Consider the following 25826-nt stretch of genomic DNA (forward strand, 5'->3'; position numbering starts at 1 on the left):
CAACCAGCCCATGTCACTGAGTGCCACATCCAGCCTTCCCTTAAACACCGCCAAGGACGGCAACTCCACCACCTCCCTGGGCAGTCACTTCCACCGTCTAATCACCCCTTCTGTGAAGAGATTCTTCCTGATGTCCAACCTAAACCCCTCCGGCGCTGTTTAACACCGAGACCCCTCCGTGCTGCTGCACAGCATCCGCACCGAGCCCGGCGGCGCTCAGCGCACCCACCGGCACCTGCCGGGCCGGGACACGGGCAAAGGCCTCGCCATGGCCGGGCCGCCTCCGGCAGCGCCCCCGCGGCCGCCCCTGCGCCGGGGCCGGGCGGGGAGGCGGGGAAGGGGCCTGCCCCGGGCCGTCACTCACGTTGCGGCGGAAGGAGAAGCCGGGCAGCAGCGGCAGCGCCATGGCCGCCCCGACCCGCTAGGGCGCCGTTGCCTGGATACGGCCCGTGACGTCACGGTGGGTGTGACGTCACGGGGCGGGGAGCGGAGCGCGGGGGCCGCGGGGGCTCGTCCAGGTCCGATCCCCGGGATGCAGCAGGGATGGAGGGATGGGGGGATGGAGCGGGGCAGTGCCCGGCCGTCCTCATCCTCAGGAACCGCGGCAGTGCGGGGGGAGCGGCAGGGATGGGCCCAGAACGGGAGCGGGGCTGAGTCAGGGTTAGCGACCCTTCGGGGCGAAGGAGAACTAAATACATTCTATAATATATAAAATATATTTTTATATATAATATATACATATATAAAATATATACACATATATAAAATATATATCGTATCTAAAATATATGTAATATATAATATATAATACATTATATATTATATCTAATATATTATATATATTATATATATTACATATAATATTATAGTTCTATATTATATATTAAATATATTAATATATAATATCTAATATTAATTGATTAGATAGTAAATACATAGTAATAAATATATATTATATATTATATATGATACATTTTTCATATATATATCCATATATATATCCATATATATACATATATATACACATATAAGCATATATACACATTTATGAAATATGTATTACATATTATGTATTATATATTATAACAAATATAAAATATCTATTTCATATATGCATATATTATATATTATATATTATATATATATTTTATATATACGTATAGAATATATAAATTATATATCTATAATATATAAATGTATATTATGCATAGTGTATATGATATTTTATCTTTATATGTAAATATTTTATATATTATTTATTATCTATGTTGCACAATAATATATAATATATATTGCTATTTTTATATTATATACAATAATATATACTATTTATATATTATACATGTTATCATAAAAATTATATATAATACATTATATATAATGTATTATTTATTATACATTGTTATATGTAGCATATTTTTTTATATATATATTGGTTTTTATACATTATTATTTACTGAATGCTAAATACATACTAAATCCAACACTATTGCATGCTAAATCCATTTATTTAATTTTTCACAATTCATGGCCATTTTCATCAGGAATCTCTGAAAATTTGGAGAAAAGGGGGCTCTGGGGTGACCTTATTGCTCTCTACAACTGCCTGAAATGAGGTGGGGGTCAGATGGGGGCTGGTCTCTTCTCCCAGGTAATCAGCAACAGCACAAGAGGAAATGGCCTAAAGCTGTGCCGGGGGAAGTTTAGATTGGACATGAGGAGGAATTTCTTCACTGGGAGGGTTGTCAAACATTGGAAGGGGCTGCCCAGGGAGGTGGTGGATTCACCATCCCTGGGGATGTTCAGGGAATGCCTGGATGTGGCACTTAGTGCTGTGGGGTGATGGGTCAAAGGTTGGACTGGATGATCTCAGAGGTCTTTTCCAACCTAAGTGATTCTGCGATTTTGTGAAAATGTGCCTCAGTCCCAAAACCTTGTCTTGTCCCATCGCTCTCTCCCACCTGGTAAAGCGCAGTGACCTGGCTGGACATGGTCCCCCCCCAGTACCTCTGGAACTGGGGTCACGGATGGGGCAAATCCCACCTCATTTGCTGTTTTCTGCACCAATTAATTTTTGATGTTTTTCGTTTTGTGACTGTTACACAGCACATTTTGCTCTGAGGCCCTGGTGGGCTTGGGGGAGGGGGGTGTGGGATGCTTTTACAGCTTTTCCTTTGGTTTTTTTTGCATTTTTAGTCCACCGGGACGGTGAAACTGGGTCAGTGGGTTTCCACCTTCTGGTTTCCCAGTGCTGCGTTGAGCATCTGCATTTGCATTTAGTGCAGAAAGGTAAACATTTAAAATGTATTTTAATTGAAAATAAGAGGAACCGTCATTTTAATCACATTCATTTCGTGAAGTGGGTGGTATTATGCTCAAATTTAAATTTCAAACAGAAAATACACTGAGAGTTTCTCACGGATGGCTTGTGGGGGGAAGGTTTGTTTCTTTCTTTAATGGAAGTAACATTTTCCTTGGTAATAAGGGAGGGTGCATTCCAGATCATTTCCAAAGCCAGTTCCAGAGAACAGCAACCATGCTATGTTATGTTCCTCCATTTTACATAAAGCTGTTCATTAATATATTTTTTTTTAGTTAGAACTGCTTTTTACAGAAAAATGAGTTTATGGATAAAGCAGCTTAAACCCAAATATTCCAATTCTGATCTACTGTCTCAGAGGAGCTGTACTTCAGTTGCTTAATGTCCTTATTCTCATAGATGGAGTGGATCTCCCATGCCATATTTCATACTCTATGATGCATCAGACCATGAAATTCCCATAACATATCATCCCTCCTCCCTGAATCAGAGGCTCATGGAACAGCATGGGTGATGTGTTCAGTCTGAATGAGCCTGGGAGGGACTCCCTGTACAGTTCCCAGTTCCCTGAATTGGTATTTAGCCAAAAATATTCTGATTTCAAAACCTGTGATTTCAGGGGAAATTCTTTGGGTTTTTTTGCTTGGTTGGTTTTTGATTTTGGTTTTTTTTTTTTTTTCCAGAAATTTGAAATGGGGAAGGGAGGGAGGGAGGAAGGAAGGAAAGGAAGAAGGAAGGAAGGAAGGAAGGATCTATCTCTCTGAGATGAATGAACTAGCCTTGCTGCAGCTTCATGCAGAATCCCCACAGGCCTCTTAGAACTAATGGCACAGCTTCTCATTTGGGTCAGTAACTAACCATCATGAAAACACAGTAGTGAGGAGTTGGTGTCCCTTTTCACTTCATTTACCCTCCAGAATTGGTATGTTAACTTTTTGTGGCTCGTTGCATAGCAGGGTGGTTGAAATGTCTTAATACCCTTGTGATATCAAAAATAAAGTGGTGCTCCAAGGTAGTGCGGGCAGAGGCTCTGTGTGAAAAACATGCAAAGGGAAGAGCATCGCTGCTGGAGGAAGGTCAGTGAAGTGCAGAGCACCAGCAAAGAGTCCAGTGCATTTCCAGCAGAAAATCCTGTGAATTGTCCCTAACTTTCAGGTCAAACCTTTCTGCACAGTATTACCTCTGCCTCACCCAGTAAAGGAGCCACAGGGAGCTGTGGAGAAGGGGAGCATCTCCCTTGTGCACCAAAGCACTGCTACAATTCGCTGTTTTCTACCGGTCTTCAATCATATTTTTTGCTTTCAAAAGCAGAGGAGGGGGGAAAAAGGAGTATAATCTACTTTAGAACAGAATTGCTTCTTTCTACATTACCTTCTCTTTGGGGTTTCTCTCACATGTTTATCTTTTTTGTTCCTTGCTGTATTCGCTCAATAGTACAGACCGAGTGAAAACAAATTAATTTTAATGCCTTTTCTGGGAAAAATAAAAGTACTCCAGGAAAACCAATTTTGATAAAAGCTTTTTATTAAATGGAGATTGTTAATGACAACAACAGCAAGCAGCTGGCAGCAGTAAATTAACTGTGTCTTCTGACTACTCTGCAGATGATGGTGGTGGATGTACATAGGACTGCGTTAGTTGTGCAGTTCAAAGGAGGGAGAAAGCAGGGGGGGAAACTAAAGCTGGGAAAAATATGGAAAACACTGTTTTTGTGATAAAAAGACAAAGATTCTAGTCTCTTTGTATTGGGATTGAGTTTTACTAGCAAACTTGAAATGAGTAGGGGGTTCAAATGGTAAATGAGCAACGCAAAACTTTCTAAAGAGGCTTAATTTTTTTAAAAATACTGTTTTTTACTCTGACCAAATTCTGTCGGCTCCAGGCTTGTTAGTCCATTAGTGTGAGTGGAAGACCAGATCTTCTGCTTCCAACTTGTGTCTGTTTAGAATAGGAAAATTTAGAAAGATGAGGAGACCAGGAAAGTTTGACTAAAATCAGCATAATTTAGTGTCACTTGTCTGTGAAGACATGTCTCTGTTTCTGTCATACCTGTGACTTCATCCTTTTCCTGGAACTGATTTTACAGACCGTGTTAAGGCTGGGCTGTACAAAGTCAGAACAGTCCTTAAAAATATTGATTCCTTATGTTTTCCCATGTCTTTTATTACCTCATTCATTTTGATTTCGCCGGTCAATGAACACACAACCTGCGAAGATACTTAATCAGTGGCCAGAAAACAATGCTGAGACCACAGTATTTGGCTGCAGCTATGGAGTGCTCCAGAAAACTCATATGGGGGAAACTGGGCACTTCTGCAGCTGTAGATCTGTACTGGCCGTGTACCACACAGTGCTTGGTGCAGTATTCCTGCAGCCCCCGCTGCCCCAGGAAGGCAAAATGTGAATTTCTATGGCTCATGGCCCGTCACATTTTTCTCCTGGTGATGCCATGGGGGACAGGAGAACAGAAAAGTAGTTAAATGCAGTCAGGTCTCACTGGAGGGTTTCCTTAGCTGGAATGACCTTTCCACGGCCAATTACTCCGATTCATGCTGTCCTAATGAGGCATGTTTGCACATCAGTCACCTTGCTCAGACCTGCCATGGCCCTTGAGGAGGCGAGGGATGAGGGTGGGAGCTGTAGTACCCCTGTTGGTTCACCCTCCCTGGCACAGCCTGGGTGCTGGGGGCCGTGCAGAAGGCTGAGTTTCCTCCCCTTCTGTCCCCATCCCATCACACCATCACAAACTCATCTGGAAACTTGACGGGAGAAGTTTGCTGTCTCACAGAACGAGCCTGGTGGGCTTGTTTCACTTTGCTGTGCCTGTTTAAAGCGTTTTGAAGTTCCTACTCATCTGATACCCAGCTCTTATTTACATAAGGTGTGAGCTTCTCAGGGATATTTGCAGTCAGCCTGACTTCCCCGTCATTGAAATCAGGAAGAATATGAGGGGCCACTTTCCTAAAGTCCCCCACACTTTGGAAAGTACACGGAAAAAGAAATATTCTGGGCCTGGTAGATACCTCTGAGTTGCCCCCGCTGCATATATTCAGTGAGATCTGCAATACAGAGTAGCTGCTCTGTTCCTCTTCACCCTCTTTATGTGGGCTGATTTGAGATGCAGGCACGCTAGTAAAATGAACCCGACAGAAGAGCCTCTAATTTAATTCAGAAGCAGAATGCAGATTTTTTTTTCTTTTTTTTTGCAATTAAACTGTAGACACACGTTTAATACAGCATGCAGTGGTTGCTGGGAAGAGTGGGGAAAACTCATGGTATGTAACACAGCTCACACACCGACGGGAGGAAGGTACGAGCGCGGCGCTCACAGCAGCGTAACCACATCAAAGTGCAGCTGAGGCCTCGAGCTCGGTCGTCATCTGCGCCTTCCTCCCTCCCTCCCTCCAGATAACACCTATTCCGGGGTGAAGACAAATCCCTTGGGAACACAAAGCCCCTGTGGCAGGGAGGCACAGTGACTCTCTCACAGCCTGACAGGGCAGCCACCCCTGGACAGCCCCGTGAAAGTCAGGAAAGTGCTGCTGTCGCTTCAGCCACGGTGTCTGGGCCCCTGATGACAATGTCAGGCACTGCAGGATGGGGAGTTGCACTTCTTTACTCCTGACCTTTTTGGGAGGTCAATGGGAGTGAATCCATCCATGTCATGAACATTTCCTGACTTTCCTCTCACACTGCCTTTCTGACAAAACTGAAGGGTTTGGTTCAACAGAAATGTCAATACACCTTCCCTCCCTTCCCTCAGCGGTGTCATCTGCCAGTAGCCTGTCTCTCCGTGCCCATTGTCAAAGGTCTCTCATGCAGCCAACGAGGCACCTCAAGACACTAAAAAACCCCAGCTCTGGCTCTGTTCAGCCAGCCTTACCAGTCTTCTTCCTTGTGCCTAGGAAAATTCTGTCGGCATTTCTCCAAGTCTTGCAAGTTGCCTTGAGGATACGCCATGAGGCTGCATGACTGATCAATTCCTCCCTCTTTTCCCATCCTCCATTTTCAAGCTTAATCTTTTCAGCTGATGGATAACACAACAACAAAAAAAAAAACCCAACAATTTTTAAAATTCCCATGGCAGTAAATAGATAGAGAGATTACAGTCAATTACCAGAAACTGCTATTGATCAAGGCTGGTTTAGAAGTATACTTGCTTTCCACGATCAAGCTTACAATATAATTTCCCCTGCGTTCAGCATCTATTTCAATTAAAATGAGAGGGGAGAAAATACCACTTACTTTAAATAAAAAGCTTTCAAGCTATTCTTGCAGGCTGCTTTGAGGATCTAGGACAGATCAAAGCTGCTTTGAGAATTTCATCCATTCTGCTTCAATATATGATAGCTCATTGTCCATAGGAAAAAGTTAAGGCACTATTAGATATCAAAGCAGCAAGTGCATTTTGGGTTTTCTAAGCAGTGGTCTCAAAACTGGTGATGCCTGCCAGAATAATAACAGAACAGTAATCCCCTTCCATCACAGAGAACACTGCAATTGCAGGCAGCACATCAGAAATTGTTTCTTAATCAAGCTCTGTCTTAAAGGTAGTTAGGTCATCTGTGTGGATCAAAAGTCTTGGTCAATACCAGCTTCTCAAAACTGACTGAAATCAGTCAATTATGAATAAGTTAGGAATTGAGGTTTACCCCAAACCTAATCCCTTTGCTGATTAGGACTTTATTCAAACTTCCAGCCTAAAGGCATTCATGGGAAACAGATCTTTTTGATCCTTGTTTTGGCACTGTCCTTTGAATAACGTGTCTTTTTTGCTGTTCGAAGCCTCCTCCTTATGTAGCTGCAGATAGCAATCACATCTCCTTTCAGCTTTGGGCCAAGTTTAGTGAACCAGACTTTTTGGCACACTGCTTATGTGATAGTTCATCTTTCTTCTGAACTCCCAGCTCTGCTTTTCTCTCTGCCTGCTCCAGCCCGAGCGTGTCTTCCTTGAATAAAGGTATCTATGCACAATAACCTAAAAGAACTCTCTCTCACCGAGGTGCTGCACTGTTCCTGTCACTCTCATCTCTGCTGTTGCTCTGCTGTGTCTTCTCAATATTTCTTTCTCCTGTCTTTCTGCTTTCCTGGGTTTGTGCTTCCTCCTGCCCCCCACTTGTACCGCTTCAGTTCTGCTTCTTTTCTCCACTGATGCTTTTCTCATCGAAGGCCAAAATAAGTGAGAAAAGTGTCGGGTCCTCCTCTCCAAACCTGTTGATTGAACGTGCTGAAGAGTAAGTGATCTGTGGGGAATAGGATTTTTTGGGCTGTTAACTGGAATGGAGCCGTCTGGTTCAGCCTGTTGAGTTTCTGAGCACAATTTCTCTCTGCAAGGCTCCACTGCTGCTCTCCCTCTCTTTAAATGTACTTTGAAGGGCTTTTGTATCAGTGTATGAGGAGTATGGGTAAGACCTAATTTAGGGGATGGGAGAAGCAGACTTCACCATCTATCAGAGGTTTTTTCATGCCCTTAAAATGTATTTTTCAAGGCAACTGCTCCTGATGCTTCATGGCTATATTGCCTTCCATCCTTTGGAATTAGAGATGCTGTCCTGATGGGGTTTTGTCTCTCTTTGGAGGCAACCTGTGTTAGCAAAGAAAGAAATGTCTTCACCTGAAGTTCATTTTGAAGTTGTGATTAAAATCAATCCTTTTTATGAAGGAGGTACCTATTTTTCTATGTTTCTACCTTAAAGATGGGGTAAACTCCAGATCTTGTCAATTAAAGGATAAAGAAGGTTTAAGTGAGAGATGAAACCCTTCTGCCGTGCCAGGGCACAACATTACCTGGTCACTAGCACGTTCCACTCCATATTTGTTTTTGTGTGCTAAATGCTGTAGCAAGGTTAGTTGACAAATAAATAAATGAGTTGAGGTCAAATACTTAAGGGAATAGTTAAGGGAACTGATACAAAAACTACCGTGAAAGTTGAGACTGTAACAACCTCGACAACGTCCCTTTAAATTACGTTTAATAAATACCAGGCAGCTGAAGTGTTCTGTGGTTGTGCATATATTTGTAACAAACCGTTGCACAAATATTTGGCTCCTAACGATGAACTAAATGGTATGACATTTGCCAGGGAAAATTAATTACTTTAACGTGTGTTGTATAAAATATGAGATGATCATGTAACCTATGTGTGTGCTGTAGAGTGTTGCTGAGTGACTAAGTTATTACCAAAGGAAATTTATGAGAAATAAACAAGAAATAGTCAGAGATGCTGTAAATGTCATGTTACGCTCAAGGGCCTTTTGCGGCTGAATAATTTTTATGTGGATGAGGAGGACGGGATCATGTTGTGAAAAATCAAGTTAGAATGAGTTAATCTTTGTATTTGCACATAATTTTATTGGTATTTAATGTAGCTATGATGTTTCTGTTTCAAATTGTAGGGACAGTTCATAGAGAAGATGACAAGATCAAATCAGACTGAACTGAGTGATCCAGCGTGGTCTCGGCATCAAATTTTAAGCTGCCTGTGTTCAAGAAGAAAAGCTGCCTATTAAAGAAATGAGAAATAAAGTGGTCCTGATAGTCAAGTCATGGCTGCTGGTTTGGGCAAAATCGTATTGCCTAATTCATGTGACTTTTTGGAAAGGTGAAGTCATCCCCCTTGGAGGTCTTGCCTTCTCTGTGCAACTCTCATGTCTCGCAGGCAGGGAAGGCTCAGCAACTACCAGAGCTCTGCCCTTCCACTCCCACCAGGATGCTCTGCAGAGTCTGCATGAGGCTGTGTACAGGAGGAAGGAATGGAAAGCAGTGAACTGGAGAAATATGAACTGGCGAGGGAAAAGCAGATACACACATTTCTTCTCAGACAAAGAGTGTAGAGCGTGATAAACCCGGTCTCTAAATAGCAGCAGGAAATAATGCGGTAAAAAAATCGCGTCCATTACATTCTTCTTCTTTCCCCTAACTAAGAGACTCAGACAGATGAGGGTCTTTCTTGAGCAGATAGCAGAATAATTTAAATAAAAACAGGGTTGATTGGTTTGGGGGGGTCTATAATTACTCTCATAGTTCTAAAGAACATGATAAACTAGGGCACAGCCCGCTCAGCAAGTGTCACTGGCATTTTGTCATACAGCACTACAGAAAGCAACTTCCCAGGTGGTGATCCTGGAATCCTGGAGTTCCTACCACGGGAGAGAAACAGCTGGGGAGTGTGAAGGTGGAGAACAATGTTGGTAAGAGATTTACAGGATTTGTAAGCCTCAGACAATGAAGGAAGAACAACATCAACCTGAAGGCAGCATACTTTAATGAACATGGAGGATATTGGCAGGTAAATTCCCCTGGCAATCAAATCCATGGGAGAAAAGAGCTCCAGAAGGAGCTGATGGTTCATAAAAATTAAAACAAAAAAAAAAAAAGAAAAAGACAGTAGCCACAGAATTACAAAATCTCCCAGTATGTAGAGAGGATAGAAAATGCATAGGAGATATTTGTGAAATCACAAGCTCTTCAATGAGTTCAAGTGCAAGAAGGGAGTGTACAGAACATAGAAACTAGGTCAAATATCTAAAAATGAACATTAAAAAAACCCTCAGCATGAGTGTACAGAGACAAAATCAGAAAGTCTAAAGCACAAAATAAAATACTTCTATTCTTTGCTTATACTAATAAGGCATTTTAAGGACATTTTTCATTGTAACAAAAAGGGAAACCGAGGGAAGAATTACTCTATGGGTAGGAAAATTGGTAGGTGATGCTGAGAAGCTCAGAAAGCTTAGTACCTTTTTTAAAGAAGACAAGAAGAGGACAAACACAAAGATTCTGTTAAAAGTAGGGGCAGGGAATTGTGGATCCAGGGAGTTAGAAGCAATCTAGAAGCAACCATCCCTGTGATTCGTAAGAAAAGACTAAAGCAACCAATCAGGTGATTTATATTTCCATGAAGTTTAAAAATTAGATGAGGCTCGATATGATCTGCCTTTTTGCAAATCCACCAGATTTCCTTCTATGACAAGGAAACAGGTGGTGCAGGTACAAGAGAAACTATATGGGCCACACAGCAGTGTGTGTGTGTGTGTGTGTGTGTGTGCTGGGGGTCAAGAAGGGACTGGGCAGACCTATCCCAAATACACTTGGAGGGAGTTTTCAAACAGGCAAAATGTGAGATCCCCTCTGATTTCCACTGCCAGTGCTGATGCAGGTGCCTACCCTGAAGACTGTGGGGTCTGTAATAGCTGTAAAATACAGGGAGCACCTCAGCTGAAGGGAGCTGGGAGGGAGAGGTGAGTGGTAGGTGTGCTTTTGCAGCTGGGAGCAGTTGTGGCCCTTTTAAAAGAGGATGTGCAGTGAGAAGAGAAGGACGTAGGGAGCAGGATGTGGGCTGGTGGGGCTGTTTGCTGAGTAGCTCTGAGCATCCCATGCTTCTTGAGCCAAACTGCAGGAAAAGGTGTAGCCAAGAAGATCCCAAAAGCCTTTCAGATAAGAGGGAGACAACCTTCACAGTACTGATGGTGTGGTCACATCTTGATGTGGTTCTGCATCCCAGATATTTGGGCCAATGCCTTAAGGAGAGCAGTAAATGGGGGGAAATTCTTTATCTAGATTTGTTGGCCATAGAGTAGATAAGACATGACAAAAAGTAATCAAGTTACACCAGAGAAATTCTCTAGCAGTGAGGATGGTGAGGAAGAGCATCACACTCCTGAGCATCCTCATCTCCCAGTGCATGTAAAAACAGGTTATACAGATTTCTGCCAGGTACAGCTCAGGTGCAGCTGATGCACCCCAGGGTCAGTAGGATGTTGTAAATGAGCGTGTGCACTGTTTTGTTTCAGCACTGTTTTTCACCCAGGATATTATGGTGTGTGTCTGCAGTGATGGCCTGGCAGGGACCCCACTGGAAAGGGAGATGATGGGCAGCCTTTCACTCACAACAATCTGGCTCATCGTTTGCTCCAAAGTGCACACTCAGACTTGTCCCTGTGGTCTCCTTTCCTCCTGCACAGCTGGCAACTGTATTCCCACCCAGAAATGGCTGAGGAGATCACAAGGACCCATCCAGCAGGTGGGATATTTTGCCTCTGGAAGGAGGAAGGAAGGAAGCCAGGACCAGACACCTCAGAGAGAAACACAGAAGGTGTGTGAGTGGGTAACCAGTGAATAAACTGCTCATTGGTGGAGGAAGAATGGCAAATAAGAGAATCCAGCTTCTATATGAAGAAATTTAAGCCATAATCTGAAGCACAGCTACCCAAGCCCTGAGGCTGCTCATGTTTAAACCCTTCTATCCTAACTGCTGGCAGTCTCATCAGCTGTGCAGTGGATGACATTTTCTTTAATTCTGCAAGACTGTCAAGGTAGTGAAGCTTCATCTCCTCATTCTGTGGAACAGCCTTCCTCTCCTCTCATCCCCTGCCTTTCTGTGTCACTGGTGGGTTTTGCTGTCTTACTATGAAAAAGTCAGGAGAGATGCCTGGTCTACCTGGTCTTGGCTTCCTTAGCTTGTATAGTTCTGGTTGTTCCCTGTGTAAATCAAACAGCTTCCTCAGTCTTCATTTGTTTGGGTTTTTTCCCAACTTCCCTAACAATTTTCACTAATCAAATCTTAGATTTCTGTGTCTTGATAAAGGGCTAACATTAGCCTCTGTTTTACTGGAGAAAACCACGTTATTCTGAAGGATGGTGGAGAACAGTAATCTATTGTGAGATCCTTGGAATATCTCCTAGGAGAGAGCCAGAGCTTGCTCTTGTCTGAAAGAGGTCTGAGTAAGCTCCCTAAGCTAAATCAGCTCTTCTGAGGAGGTCTCTGCAGAGCATTAGGCTGACCAGGACCAGATCCAGTATTCCAGGGGAATCCCTAAACCTCAATGGCACTAAATGTCATAATATTGAGCCTATTTTCCATCCCATTCTGAAGCCTGTTTGTGATTTGACCACTGTTTACATTGAGCTTCCAGGTGAATGTCCCAGTCTTTCCCTGACTTTGCTGTCTGTGACTTAGGACCAAGCACTGGGCAGAGGGCTTCAGGTCAGTCCATCCCCTGGACATGATTTTGCATTGCTGAGCACCAGCTCAGCCTTATTGTCCCACTGCCCACATGCTCAGACTGGACAGAACTTCTGGGAATTCTTTTCTCTCCATTGGCTCAGCCTAACCTGGATAACTTGGTGTCACCTTCAAATGTTGCTCCCCCACCTCTTTTCTAGATCACGAGGAGATACTGCAACTGCCACTCTTTGTGTTACACAATTCATTGGCATATTAATATTAATACAGGATCTAAAAAAAAACTATTGAAAAAACATTCCAGTTACAAAGACAGGAGATGCCAGGATTAGGGGTTCCCATGTAGTTGTGATCTAAATGCCTCTGTGCAGCACTGTAGGTTTTAGTCATGGGTACATAGACTACTATTTAGAGGATCCCTTCTAGTTTAGGAGGCAGTGTAGGTTCCAGACTAGATGGATCGTTTTTCTGACCAAGGGTGCATCCCCTGGGTAAAGAGACTGTCACTCCCTGGGCACAGAGGAAACGCAGCCCCATTTCTGATCTGCGCTGGCTGGACAGACAATATAAAAGGGACTTTGAGATGCAGAAGAAGATTCTCTCCTAAATTTTCTTTTTTCTGTTTTATGAAGAAGAAGGGAGAGAAGATGTTACTTTATTTCAATACAACAGGAAAACAATTACTTAGTTAATAATGGATTTATTTATATCCATGGGATAGGAATTTCACTGAGTCCTATTTGAATAAAATAGAAAGTGGCAATGGCTTCTTGAGATTTACCTGTCCCACTTAAGACAGCTGATGAAAAGAGAAGGCTTTAGAAGGATCTAGCACCCACCTTCCCACACCTACAGGGAGCTCACTGAGGTGAAGGAGACGGGCTCCTCAGGGGTGCATGGCAAGGTGAAGAGGGAAAACAGGCATAGATTGAAACAAGAGGTTAAGACCAGACATAAGGGGAACTTGTTCCCCACCAGAAGAAGCCTGAAGTGGAGCAGGTTGCCCAGAGAGGTTGTGCAGGCTCCATCTCAGAGGTTTCCAAGTCCTGTCTTTCTCAAGCCGTGAGCAACAAGGGTTGATCTCAGAGCTCATCTTTATCTGAGGCCCCCAAGGCCCCTTTCATTCCAAGTTATCCTGTGTTACAGGGTTGTTCTAACACTCATTGTTGGCAGCGCCTGATCTCCTACAGGTGGGATCAGTTTGACTGGAGCTCTGCCCCTCAACACCCCTCTCTGCAGCTCTTTCTTCCCCCAGAGAAGACTAATTATGCTCTGGCCAAGGGAAGCTGGTGTTGTGTCACCTGTTGCAAGGTTGCCTGTAGGTTCCAGGTGAGCAGTAACTCACCCAGAACAAGGTATGGGAGAAGCTGTGGAAGGGGGGAAATGTATGCCAGGCTAAATCTGAGCTTTTTAACTTCAACACTGTAATTTCCTCCTTTGGTATGACACACAAATGTGCTTCTTCTGTATTGTGTGCCACATTGTGGAGGTGATTCCCTGATATCAGTGAAGCTGCACTACTGAGTGTATAGTGGAACTGCTTTTGCAAAAATAACCGAACTGACTATTGAAAAAAAATGCCTTTGATTAGGGATATTACTCATTTACTTCACAGGTACAATGACACCATTTAGGAATACAAAACATTAATCTAAAATGGACTGTGTTATCACACCTTGTTTTCCTCGACCAGCAGATGACCAAACAACCAAAAATCCATTCCTAAGAAATGGTGCATTTATGAGGTATTTTGCTTCACACAGAAAACATTCATTGCTCGGGTGATTGCTCATCTCACACATTTCCCCTGTGCTGTGAGTCTCCTAACAAGAAGTAAGTATGAAAATGGGGCAAAAGTGGCCTGGGCTGGTTTGTGCTGCCCAGCTACGGTAATGGGTTGACATCTATACACAGATCACATAGGAGATCCCAGCCACAATCCCCTTTTACCTCCTGTCCTCCCCCACCAGTATTCCTTCCCCCAGCACCCTCTCAGAACTGGAAAAAGGAGAAGCTGGTTTCTCTGTAATTTCTGTAATCAGGAAAGTAAGCAACCCAGCTTTTTTCTTCCCTGTGGAGAGATCAACAAGCCTAAATTCATTTCTGCATTTTGCAAACAGCTGGGAAAGGCTGAGCCTTAAGCTCTGAGCCTTAAGCTGTGTCCATACCACTTCTTTTCTGGATTCCACAACCAGAAGTTTGGCAGATTCAATGAATTTTGCTTTGGGAAAGCACTGACGTGGTTAGAAACGTTATTACATGTTAAACATGCAGCTGTGTTAAAGAAATTAATTTAATTATAAATAAGAGCCAAAATTCAATATAATCAGATTAATACTATAAACTCTAACAATATCCATTGGAACAGAATGATGCAACGTCAACTGCATTTGCAGATTGTGCTAATCTGGAGAGGGAAAAAAATGTACCTGACAAGACTGTCAGAGTGTTACTGGGAGGTTTTTCTGTCGTGCAATTTTTTTAAGAACAAGATCTATTTACTTGTCAATCAGAAATTAAACCAGTGAGACTCAATTAATGCATGACACTGTTCCCTTTGAGCACAAACATGACTCAGAAGCAGATCACAAAGAAGACAAGCTCTTCCTTAGTTTAGCAACGTGACCTGCTTAGTTCTCAAAGGGACTCATCAAACTGAAATGAGGCAGTTAAAAAAAAAATTCTAAATAAATTCAGGAACTAACAGATCCTGGGATCCCTCTGCTAATTTATATAGCTTTGAAATCACATTTTTTTTTCTTTTTTGCTCAAGTTTCTCTCTTAGGTGAGAATGCAAAGGTGAGAGGAAGTTGTATAGTCACAACTTTGCAGTCTGCACATCAAGTGACAAGTCACACACAGCATGATGTCAGCCCAGTGCCAAGAGAAAGGGGCTGTGCTTTGTCCTGTGATGTGTCTGACCACAGTTTTCCATGGTTTTGGTGCTTGGTCAGCCGTGGTGAGCATTGCTATGGTGGCACTGGTTCATTTGAAGCACAAAGGTTTGTGCAGGGCCAAGCTGCCAGCAAGAGCTGAGCACAGAAAGCGTCTGCCTTTCCTATCATATCTAATCGAGCTGCTGGGAAAGGGAAAGGACATCATTCTGCGTGGAGTGTGGTCATTCTGGCCACAACTCCCCTCTCAGCTGAGAGACTCCTCAGGGTGCAGCGTTTGCTGTGCTTTGCTGCAGGCAATTGACAGGAGGTTTGAGTAACTGTGATGATATTTGGAAAAATAATCCAGTCCAGTTTTTAAAAACATTTCAGATTCAGCAGTTTCACACTTGGGAAGAAGATAAGCTGGGAATTGTTTGTCTGTTTTCAAAGATGAGCTATACTGAGATTGGAGTGAGACTCTGCTGTAGAGACGAGCTGGATCTCAGAGCTATGATTTGATTGTTTATACAGAGACATCCTGTCCCGAGTGAAACACTCTCCCATGTCCAAATCATCCATATAGAGCTGGTAGAGATGACACAAAACCCCATATGGATGGCTCACATATCCTGAGGTGTCCAAAGGCTGCTGGACCCCTCGGTTCAGGCACCTGAGTCCTGCCCCTTCTGTTGCCCCACTTGAGATGAGGTGGCACCCAGAGCTACATCTTGGGCAAACAATTCTTTGCATGCAGGGATGGCAGTTGTGCTAAAGAGGTCCATCAGGTGAACTTCTGGATGCTTAAGAAGGCAAAATGCCTGAAGGACTTCATTGTGCCTCTGTGAATCCCTCAGCAGCACTAGGCTGCCTGAAAAGCCTCCCACTGCACCAGATTAGTGCATCCCAAAGTCACAGGAATTCTCAACTGGAAGGGACACCCTCCCAATCCTTACTGCCTCATGCAGTGATGCAGGGCTGAGCACTTCTAAACCATCAGTGCTGGATGGTTCCAAAATATTCTCCTTGAAAAGTTGAACAGAACATCTCTGGGTTATGTCTTCCAGTGCTGCATGATTCCCATCATTAGGAAGTTTTCTCTATTCCCCAACCTAAATCTTCTTTACTTCAGTTTAAGCTGATTTCTTCTTGTCATTCTTTTGATGGACATGATGAGCAGTTGATGATAATCCTCTTTATAACAACCTCATACCTGCTGGAAGACTGGGAGACAGATTTTCTGAGAACCTGATTTTGGCCTTAAAATAACTCTTCCAAATTATTTTGCTTTTGTGCCACTTGGCCACAAAATAGGCAGTTTTGATAAAAGAAAGAGATGGGAGTGATCATTTGATAACCATCTCTATCCCTCTGCAAACACAGGCTTTAGTTCTCTGAGAGGAGACCTGACAGACACTAAATTGATACTCTTATTTAACAGTGTCATGTGCAATCTGTAAATTCTTTTAGTGAGATAAAGGTTTGCAATTTCGCTCCAACAAAAATGTTTGGAGACTTTAACCGACTGGTGCCTCTGATCCCCCATGGAACTTGCAGTGGCCTAAGTCCCCAGCTGCTGAGCCAAGGAAAGGCACCTTAGGTAATCTGGGTAGTTACACAATAGAATTCCTACTTCTTACAAAGCTGGAGATCAGGAAAAGCAGTGCAGATAATCAACAAAACCAAAATACAATGATTTTAGAAATCACTCAGGAGCATTTTCTCATCCGTGTAGGACCAATGAGGCCACTTCAGCTGCACGAGTGGCTCTGGGTGTGAACCTCGTTGTCCACACCTCCCCATCTCTTCAGAAAGAAACTTTTTGCACAAAACTCAATTTACTTTCTCTGAAAAATGGAAAGGAACGGGAACCCTCTCTGAAATCCACAATCAGTTGGCATTGCTGCTGCTCACCCACGAAAAGTGCTGGCAGCCTTTGAAAAGCAACGCAAAACCTGTGGGTGCCTCACACCACCATTGCAGTTTAGGTTATGGGGCTGGGGAGATCAAATCCATCACCTGAAGGGGATTGGTGTGAGGAAGAAGCAAAGAGCAAACAGGACTGTGTGTCTCCTGATGCGAGTAGGCTGGAAGAAACTGAAACCCAAAACTGAGAGTAATACATATTGCACAGGAATGGTTTCACTTTTAGCAATTTGTAGAAATACTTGTGCTCAGATTTCACTCAGCAAACACCAGTTTTGCATGTTACGTGGCTCCTTGGTGGTGTGACATGTTAGCAAGAGGAACAAAAATAATGGGTGACAGAGGTGGGCACTGCCTTGTTACTACCCCCAGGTCAACAGGAATTGGAGCAATGCCCATCCATTATGTGACCTGAGGAGCACAGCACAGTTGTGTGTGTAGGCTTGCTTATCTTTCCCAAAATACCCACCCCAGCAGTGCAGTGCTGTGCCCCCCTGTCTCTGTAGCCTCCCCCGGGGAGCTGGGCTGCCTGTGTATGTAGGACCCAAGGCCCAGCTCTGACACAGCACAGCTCTGTAACCTTGAGTCAGGCTGCTGAGAAAGTCAGCACACAGATAAGAGAGGTACAATTACAGTCAGAGGTAGGGATGCTCAGACAGGCTTGTTGTAGAGATCAAGAATTCAAGTGGGAAAACACCTGCAGGGAAACATATTGAATCCTTTAAAACAACAACAACAACAAGGTGAGGCTGTTTGAGAGCTGGTCAGAAAATAGGGGAGTGTCAGGTCATGTCCTTGGTGTTACCTCCCACTGCACAGGAATAACCAGCTTTTTTTGGGATGCCTGTCATCCCTTGAGGTAAAGGTGCTTTGAGGCCCTGATGTCCCTGCCAGCCTCAGGGGTTCTGTTCCACACAGGGAGAGATGCTGCTGCAAAATACCAGGGGTATGGCTGTGTCCTGTCCGTGTTCCACAGCGTGGAAAAGCAGGAATTGACACCTTGAGGTGAAGCAAGGGCTCAGGTGGGTCATGCTTGCTGGACCAGTGCACAAACCCCAGGAGGGTGGTGTGTGCCTGGACACACACACGTGCTCACACACAGCCACGCACTGGGTCACTCCCAGATTTTCTGGCCCTCAGTGGGATAATTCCAGCTGGACTCAGATGTGCCTTTTTTTTTTTTCCCAAGTGCTGAAATTCAGCCAAAGATGAGTTTGGACGTCCAAAACAGCACAGCAGCTGCCAAGCAGAGCAGAGGCCGTGTTGGAAGATGAGCTGGTGTCCATGGGAAGCTGAGGAGGAGGGGGGTTTCTCCTCAGATGGGAGCTGCCCAAGGTCCCAGCTCTGGGTGGCCACGTCTCCAGGCATCCTGTCAGGGTTGGCCTTGGCAGCTCCTTTGCCTCTGCAGTGCAGCTGCAAGGTGGTCCTGTCAAGTCTCCCAGCCTTGGGAACCACACAAGAACTGCAGGATCTATGAGGGTCTGCCGGCCACCCTGCAGGGATGATCATGTCCCACTGACTCTGTTCAGAATTTGGGCCTGCACAAGTCCTGGAGAAGAAGCCCCCCATGGCAGGTGCTGTGTAAGTGTACTGGGCAGGGTGGCTGCTGTGGATAGAGAGGACCTGAAGGATGCCTTTGTGTCCCTGAACGCTCCTCTCAGTTCCCCAGTGGTGACTATTCCCACACAGGCTGGTGCTCCCACAGCTCTTGCTTCACTGGTTTTCTCCAGCCAGCCCAGTCAGAGCTGTGCTGCTGGTGCTGGGCACTGTGGAAGCACTCTGGAAAGCATCTTTTCTATCCTTCAGCTGGTGTCTTCTGGCAGATGATTCCTCCTGCCAGCTGGAGCTGGACTGGTTTACTCAACCTCCCTCTGCAGAGGCTGCTCCCCTCGAGAGGTTCAGATTTTTCCATTCCATTTCCTTATCTCCTTTTTTCCCCTCAAGCAGAGGTCCCCATAGAAATGAAACACCCTCTGCAGCTTGTGCCCTCCCTCCTGCCTGGTCTCACTCCTTCAGCCCCTCTTCATCTCCAGCTGCTCCAGTGCCTCCAGCTACTCCAGGCTGGGGGTGGGATAAATCTGGGCTGCCAGGCCATACCCTGTCCCCCCTGCCATGGGCATCCCCCACAGCCCCATTCCCTGGGGATGGATGGGGGTAATGGGACCTTACATAGTTCACATATTTACAGAGCTTTGCAAAAGGTTAACAGTTACCTCCTCTATAATGTATATTAATGTAGGGAAAAATAACATTTGAAATTGTAAAAATGTCAGAAACCCTTTGGAAAACTAATTCATGAGTGTAACATTGCCAAAACCTCTTCTCCTATCAACAAGAAAGGATTTGCAATGAGAAATTCTATTAATAGAGGTTATTTGTAGAAATCTTTTGTGCAGCAGAATCCAAATTGCTTGTATTATATATACTTCTCTTGTGGCACATATGTTAGAATAATGTATTTTTAATAGTATGTTCATGTTGACACTTATAAATCCACAAAGCCATGACTCACCAGTGTCTAGTTTCTCCTGAAGTCAAGTGCAGTCAAGCTTACAAATCCGTAAATGCCAAAACTTTGTTAAACACTCACTAGTCCTCAGTAATTCCCTTTCCAGTAAGTTATCACAATTATCCCACAAAAGCTTTCATGCATCTCCCTCTCTCTTTACAATCTTAGGATGTGATTTATTACTCCAGTCTGGGTGCTCTGAGAACTTTTTAATAGTACTAATTGCCTTATTACCCACTGCCGTGCAAGAGTAAAACCTTTTGACATTTTCCTTCCTTCCCTCGGGAAAACAAATCCCAGTTCCTGGGATATTGCCTTCTGCTGCCTCTGTGATTACTGGGGCAAGGAATTCCTTTAGGCCCTTTGCCTTATCAGCCTCATCTGTCACCAACTTTCCATTCCCATCTCTCTCAGTGCTCCCTCATCACTTTGCATCTTCTGTTATTCTGTGTTATTTTTTTTCATCTTCCTTTTCACTTGTGGTGTCAATCTTCATCACATATTCTATTCCTTATTTTCTATCAATGTACTTTTTCACATCAGGTTCTGTGATACTTACCTTGCCCCAGTTTGCTATTTTTAAATTAGTGTAGGAGTGCCTATTGGAAAAAAAAAAGCAATAAATGCATTTTTCTGGCTGTTCCATATTTAAGAATTTGCTGCAACAGCTCCAAGCAAACCACACGCATACACAAATTCCTGTATGTCACCTACCAGAGGATCTTATTTCTGAGAGCAAACCTAATATCACAAAAAAAAAAATTGGCAGATCTCTAACCTTTCCTATGCTGACACAATAAATATTTTTTTTAAGATTTTTTATTATTTTTTTTTACTGAAAACCGAGAATTAATCACAGTATCACAAACACTCAGTATTGTTTTTCCTGCTCAGTGTGAACAGTATGAAGAGATCAGGCATAGAAAGCATTTATGTCATATGTTCAGATGTGAGGGAACACAAGGCTAAACCCAGAAGGACGGAGGGGCTGAGTGGGATAACACCTGACTTTCACAGTCCTGTTGATGTGATGTCTGGAGGGGACCACTGGAGTCTCCTGCTCGCAGGAGGATGGCTGGTCACCAATCAGGTTGGGACAAGTCAGCTGTGGGTTTGTTAAGCCAAATCCTGTAAAATCCCTGAGGGGGTAGAATCCACACCTGCCCTGGGTGACCTGTCCCATTGCTGCACCACCCTCCTGGTGGAAAACCTTTCCCTAATGTCCAGTGTGACCCTCCCAAACCACAACTTGTGGCTGCTGCCACTTGTTTAGGAGGGAATGGCTCCATCATCCCTGTGACTCCCCCTCAGGAAGCTGTAGGCTGCCTTAGATTGACCCTCAGCCTCCTCTTCCCCAGGCTGGAAAATCTCAGCTCCCCCCGTAGCTCCGATGCTTTAGACTCCTCATCACCTTAGGTGTTTTTCCCTGGAACCTTTCTTATTTCTCCACATCCCCCTGCAACTGGAGGATGCAGGATTGCCCTAAAACAATCATGGTATTCCATATGTGGCCCCATAGGGGCCAAGTACAGACAGGCAGGTCACAAATTTCCATAATTGCTGACCATGCTCCTCCTAAGGCACGTCAGCCTGTGGTTTCCATCACGGGCAGCAAGAGTTCACTGAAATTTAGTTTGAGGTCCGCTATAATCTCCATACCCTCCCCAGCAGAGCTGCTGCTCCTGCAGTGGCTGCCTATGGGGTTCAAAAGGTTGAGAGAATTGGGATTGAATCTGGAAAAGAGAAGGCTCTGGGGAGACCTGATTGTGGCCTTCCAGTACATGAAGAGAGCCTACAGGAAAGATGGAGAGGGACTTTTTGCAAGAGCATGGAGTGACAGAACAAGGGGGAATGGCTTCAAACTGAAAGACAGCAGGTTTAGCTCAGATACACAGAATAAATTCTTCACTGAGGGTGGTAAGGCACTGGAACAGGTTGCCTAGAGAGGTTGTGGGGGGCTGCCCCATCCCTGGAAGTGTTTCAGGCCAGGTTGCATGGGGCTTGAGAAACCTGGTCTAGTGGAAGGTGTCCTACCCATGGCAGGAGGTTGGAACTGGATAATCTTTAAGGTCCCTTCCAACCTAAGCCATTCTGTTATTCCATTACTTTCCTCCTTGCTGGACTCTGTGAGATTGCTCTTTGTGCAATGCTCAACTTCCCAGCTTTGCCTTTGACTGAAGCTCCACAGTTTACCCTGCCAAACGCCTCTCCTAATTTGGTGTCATCCACAATCTGTCAAGGGGCTGCATTCTGGCCCATCACACATGTCTTTGATGAAGATACTGAACGATATTTGTGTGGCAGCAGTCCCTGATGTACTGTGCCTGCCACCACTTCCAGCTGGACACCAAGGCAGTGATCACTGCCCTCGGGGCCTGGCAGCGCCCGCCTAAGACCTCCCTCTCTATAGAGCCAGACATTTCATCAGGGAACAGCCTGGCTAAGCATGACTTGCTCCTGGTAAATCACCTTGTCATCCTTCATGCCCACGGCAGTTCAACACACTTCATGGAATTCATCTCACCCACCCCTCAGCACCTGCAGGTAGGCAACTCATGGACGAGGCTGCCTTTAAAAACAACAGGGAAAAACGTGTTCTTCTAGGCCAGATCCACCTGAGCCACTGGAAATGTCTGTGAGGATGATAAGACAAAGGAACAGGCTGCCCAGAGAAGTTGTGGATACCCCATCCCTGGAAGCACTCAAGGCCAGGTTGGATGGGACTCTGAGCAACCTGGTCTAGTGGAAGGTGCCCTTGCCCACAGCCGGGGGTTGGAACTGGGCGACCTTTAAGTTCCCTTCCAACACCAGCCATTCCATGATTCTGTGATTCTATGGTTTATAGCGAGGTAAATTTGCCACAGAACATCAACATGAGCAGGCTATGAGGTACCCAGCTCAACATCTGTGTTCAGACAAATTCCACTTCTTGTGCCTTACTCTTAACTCCCACACAGTGAGCAGTCTCTGGTTTTATGATTCTGTGCAGATGACCTGAGGGTCTCAAAGCCAATCTAGAGACTCCTTGAACAACATGAAAAGAGGAAAAATGTGTCTACTCCTTCGAGTGTTCTTTCTACCTTTGCTTTCATAGACAAAGCTGAAGCACATGCACGGCTTTACTTGCACAATCCGCCTCAAAACAAAGCTCCTACAGAAGCCAGCATGCAAGTTAGCTTTTGAGTTTGGAAACTAAATATCATATTTAATGCCATATAAATAGAAAACCATATAATTAATGTCGTAGAAAGGCAATTCTCAATGTTTCTTAACTTTAACCATCACATACTGTTATAAGAGCATTAAGAATATAGGTTATCTGATTGCTGATAATTTACATTCCTCCTCTTTATTGTCCCAAGTGGATTTTGAAACAATATTTGGAAACACTTGATTTTCAAACATTCCGTTTATGCATCTGTAGGGGTTTTTTATATTTACAGATTTATTCAGATGTATTTTGGCTTAGATTTCTGTCTCAGCAACATCCAGGCTATCAAGGCATTTCAATTGTCTCATCAGAGAGGATTTGAAATCTGTAAATAAAAATCTGCAGTTTGGCTGCAGTATGAGATGAGGGTCTGTTAAACACATGAGAAAACAGGATAACCTTTACTTCACTATTAATACTTGAAGAAAGTAAGACATTTAATTGCAAATCATACCATATATATTGGTTCTTAATTCTCCAAGCCCCATGAGTGTGTATGGCAAGTGTATGTAGACAGCCTCTTGTTGCAATCAAAGTTCAAATTATCCATATTAAATGGGAATCATATGGTTCAATACTCAATTCCCTTTGTGGATTAACATTTTCTGTTAAGTAATTTTTTTTTAAATATGCAGTCCACATATGCAGAAATGGGGGTTTTTTACAGCTTAGGCCTGTGAGGAATTATTTTGTGGGGGTTTGATGGTGAATCCAAAAACCCCTTGTATCAAGGACTGGATGTATAAAAATATATTCCAGTTCTCAGGTAAGCATCCTACCAAACAAGCAGCAAAATATCCTGACTGTAACCTGCCTTTCTTACTTCCTGTTACAGCACTTCCACCTCGAGCAGCATATTTTAACTATTCAGCAGTGAGTTCAGGTAAACTTTGAGATGAGACTCAAGTTCTTGTCCAGGCTCCCATGAACACCGAGACACATCCACGCAACAAAATGTGCCAGCAGGAGAGACCAAGGACATCTCATGCCAAAAATACCTTATGGTTTGAAAGGCAGGATACTGGTCTAGGAAGTAGGAAAAGTTTCCCAGGAAGACACAATTGAATGTGGTCTCCAGCTTCCCTGAGCTCTCTAACCCAGAAGAATTAGCTGGCAGGAAGTCCCAAAGCTGAGCTGACTTGTTGGATTTATTCCCCAATTTCATCCCATTTTGGAGCACTGAATTTCCTCTTTTTCACAGCTCATCGTGTGCTGTGCTGCTCTGTTCCAGGGAGCTGGGAAAAAAGGAGGCAGGCAAACCTAAAGCAGGGAGGTAGGAACATGGAGTGCACTGAGGAAGCAGGGACATGAGCGGAGGGTGAGGGAGGCAGAGGAGCTCTGGGTGTGGAATCCACGAACTGGGCAAATTTGTACCACTGCATTGGTTTACCCAAGCTATAAACTGGAGGCAGCTTGGGGCCAGTAAGATTTCCTAGTTAAAGCCTGGCACCAGTTGTGCTGGAGTTAGCTGTGCTGTGTCCAGCCCATATTACAGCTCTGCTCCATGTCCCTCAGCACTCCAAGATTTAGAAGTCTCTGAGGTTCAATGTGGGACTAAACACAACCAAGTTTTCAGCCTGTGCTGCATCAGCATTGGATGTTTTGTGCACATTTACCCCACAATTATCTTAACTAAAATTGACTTGCAGTCTTACAGGTCTTGATGAATGTCAGCTGTCTCGCTTCCCATATTGCCCCAAAATAACAAAGGCCAGCTCTTCTATGTGTCCCAGTACTGGGACATCACCACACTGCACCAGATCTGCTTCCCAATCCGACAAGGGAAAAAACAGCTCTCTAAGCTCATCATTCCTGTCTAATTACTGAACTCTAATACAAAAGATAAGGGAGGCTGGCACCTCCTCCCCATGGCAGATCTGACTCACCTCCCTCACCACTGTCCTGCCCCATGCACAGCCCTGGGTGACCAAAACTCACTTTTTTTTTTTTTAATGCTCAATTTCCCAAAATGTCACATCATTCTAGTTGTGCTGAGTTTAGGTGAACATTATCATTTTCCACTATCATCTACAGACCCTACAACAGGCACCTCCATGCTATAAAAGGTTGATTTTTAAAGTAATTCTTTGCGATTTCCAGTAGTTTTCAAAAGGTTAGGGGGCTGTATTACTGATGCTTCTTCACATTACTGTATGCTCTGTAATTTATGAAATCTGCACAGGCAGAATTATTCAATTACAGTCCTGACTCCTGCATTTTTCTCTGTTTGCATCCCCCCTTCTTAAGCCCTCATGACAAATGTACTTGAATCTGGGAGGCAGCTCTAATTTTAACTTCAAAATTTTAATTTTTCAATCTGGCTGCTAAAGCAGAAACAGCCTTCAAAGTTTTAGCAAAATTCTGGCCTCTTAAAATTCAGTAATAACATCACACTGGTTTTGATCCACCAGACATCTCACTTTAAATTAAAACTCACTGCCCAATGCTGCTTTAACTAAAACAAAATAATTACAGAAGATGGATTATCCCATTAAGATAATTGAAAACAAATAGATGGTTTGTTATCAACCTCTCCCAAAACTCACTATTTAATAAGCTTTCAGGAGCTGTTCACTACAGAGGGATATATGCCATGCTTTCCTCAATTATTTAGCACAGCACTGGACTTTTCAAAGTGACTTGCTCCCAACTATTTGAGGGGGAAAAAATTACACAATCCTGTGGAAGGCAAAGGTAGGATCATCAGCACACTGGAATAATTTTATCATGAACTTCACCAAGCACTATTAGCTATGGCCAGAGAAATCCAAAGTAGTTTTTCTTCCATCTTTAGGTATAACAGATTCCTGCAATGTTGCCCCACCTCTCCCTGGGGGGAGCCTGGCCCTTGGTCGCAGTAACACACAGTGGAGAGAAGTTCCACAGACCCAGTGGATATTATGGAAAGCTCTTTCCCTGTGCTAGGTCCACATTTTCCACCTTTCAGTCAAGTCCTTCAGCTATACAATAAAAACCATAGGAATGATGGCTCAGCCTTTCATTGATTTACTGACATATTTCT

At 44.0% G+C, this 25826-nt stretch overlaps 1 protein-coding gene and 1 long non-coding RNA gene across 5 annotated transcripts in view; one reads left to right on the forward strand and one right to left on the reverse strand.

Moving 5' to 3' along the window:
• EFHC2 (EF-hand domain containing 2) overlaps positions 1-441 on the reverse strand; it is a 59609-nt gene extending 59168 nt beyond the window's left edge. The window contains exon 1 of the mRNA XM_027742030.2: positions 365-441. Coding sequence (XP_027597831.1) covers positions 365-406 — 42 coding nt within the window. The 5' untranslated portion in view covers positions 407-441. The remainder of the gene's footprint in view (positions 1-364) is intronic.
• On the forward strand, positions 297-9317 carry LOC113998926. Of its 4 annotated transcripts, none has more exons than XR_005563137.1 (3): positions 297-460; positions 2197-2289; positions 8717-9317. It is a non-coding gene; the product is annotated as an uncharacterized LOC113998926 (long non-coding RNA). The 4 variants fall into 4 exon arrangements; XR_003544661.2 differs by having other exon boundaries at positions 450-518; XR_005563138.1 differs by lacking the exon at positions 297-460 and adding an exon at positions 576-660.
• The last annotated feature ends 16509 nt before the right edge of the window (positions 9318-25826 follow it).

This window comes from Pipra filicauda, unplaced genomic scaffold, assembly GCF_003945595.2.
Source record: "Pipra filicauda isolate LSUMZ 115617 unplaced genomic scaffold, ASM394559v2 scaffold18_size4552066_pilon, whole genome shotgun sequence".
NCBI lineage: Eukaryota > Metazoa > Chordata > Aves > Passeriformes > Pipridae > Pipra > Pipra filicauda.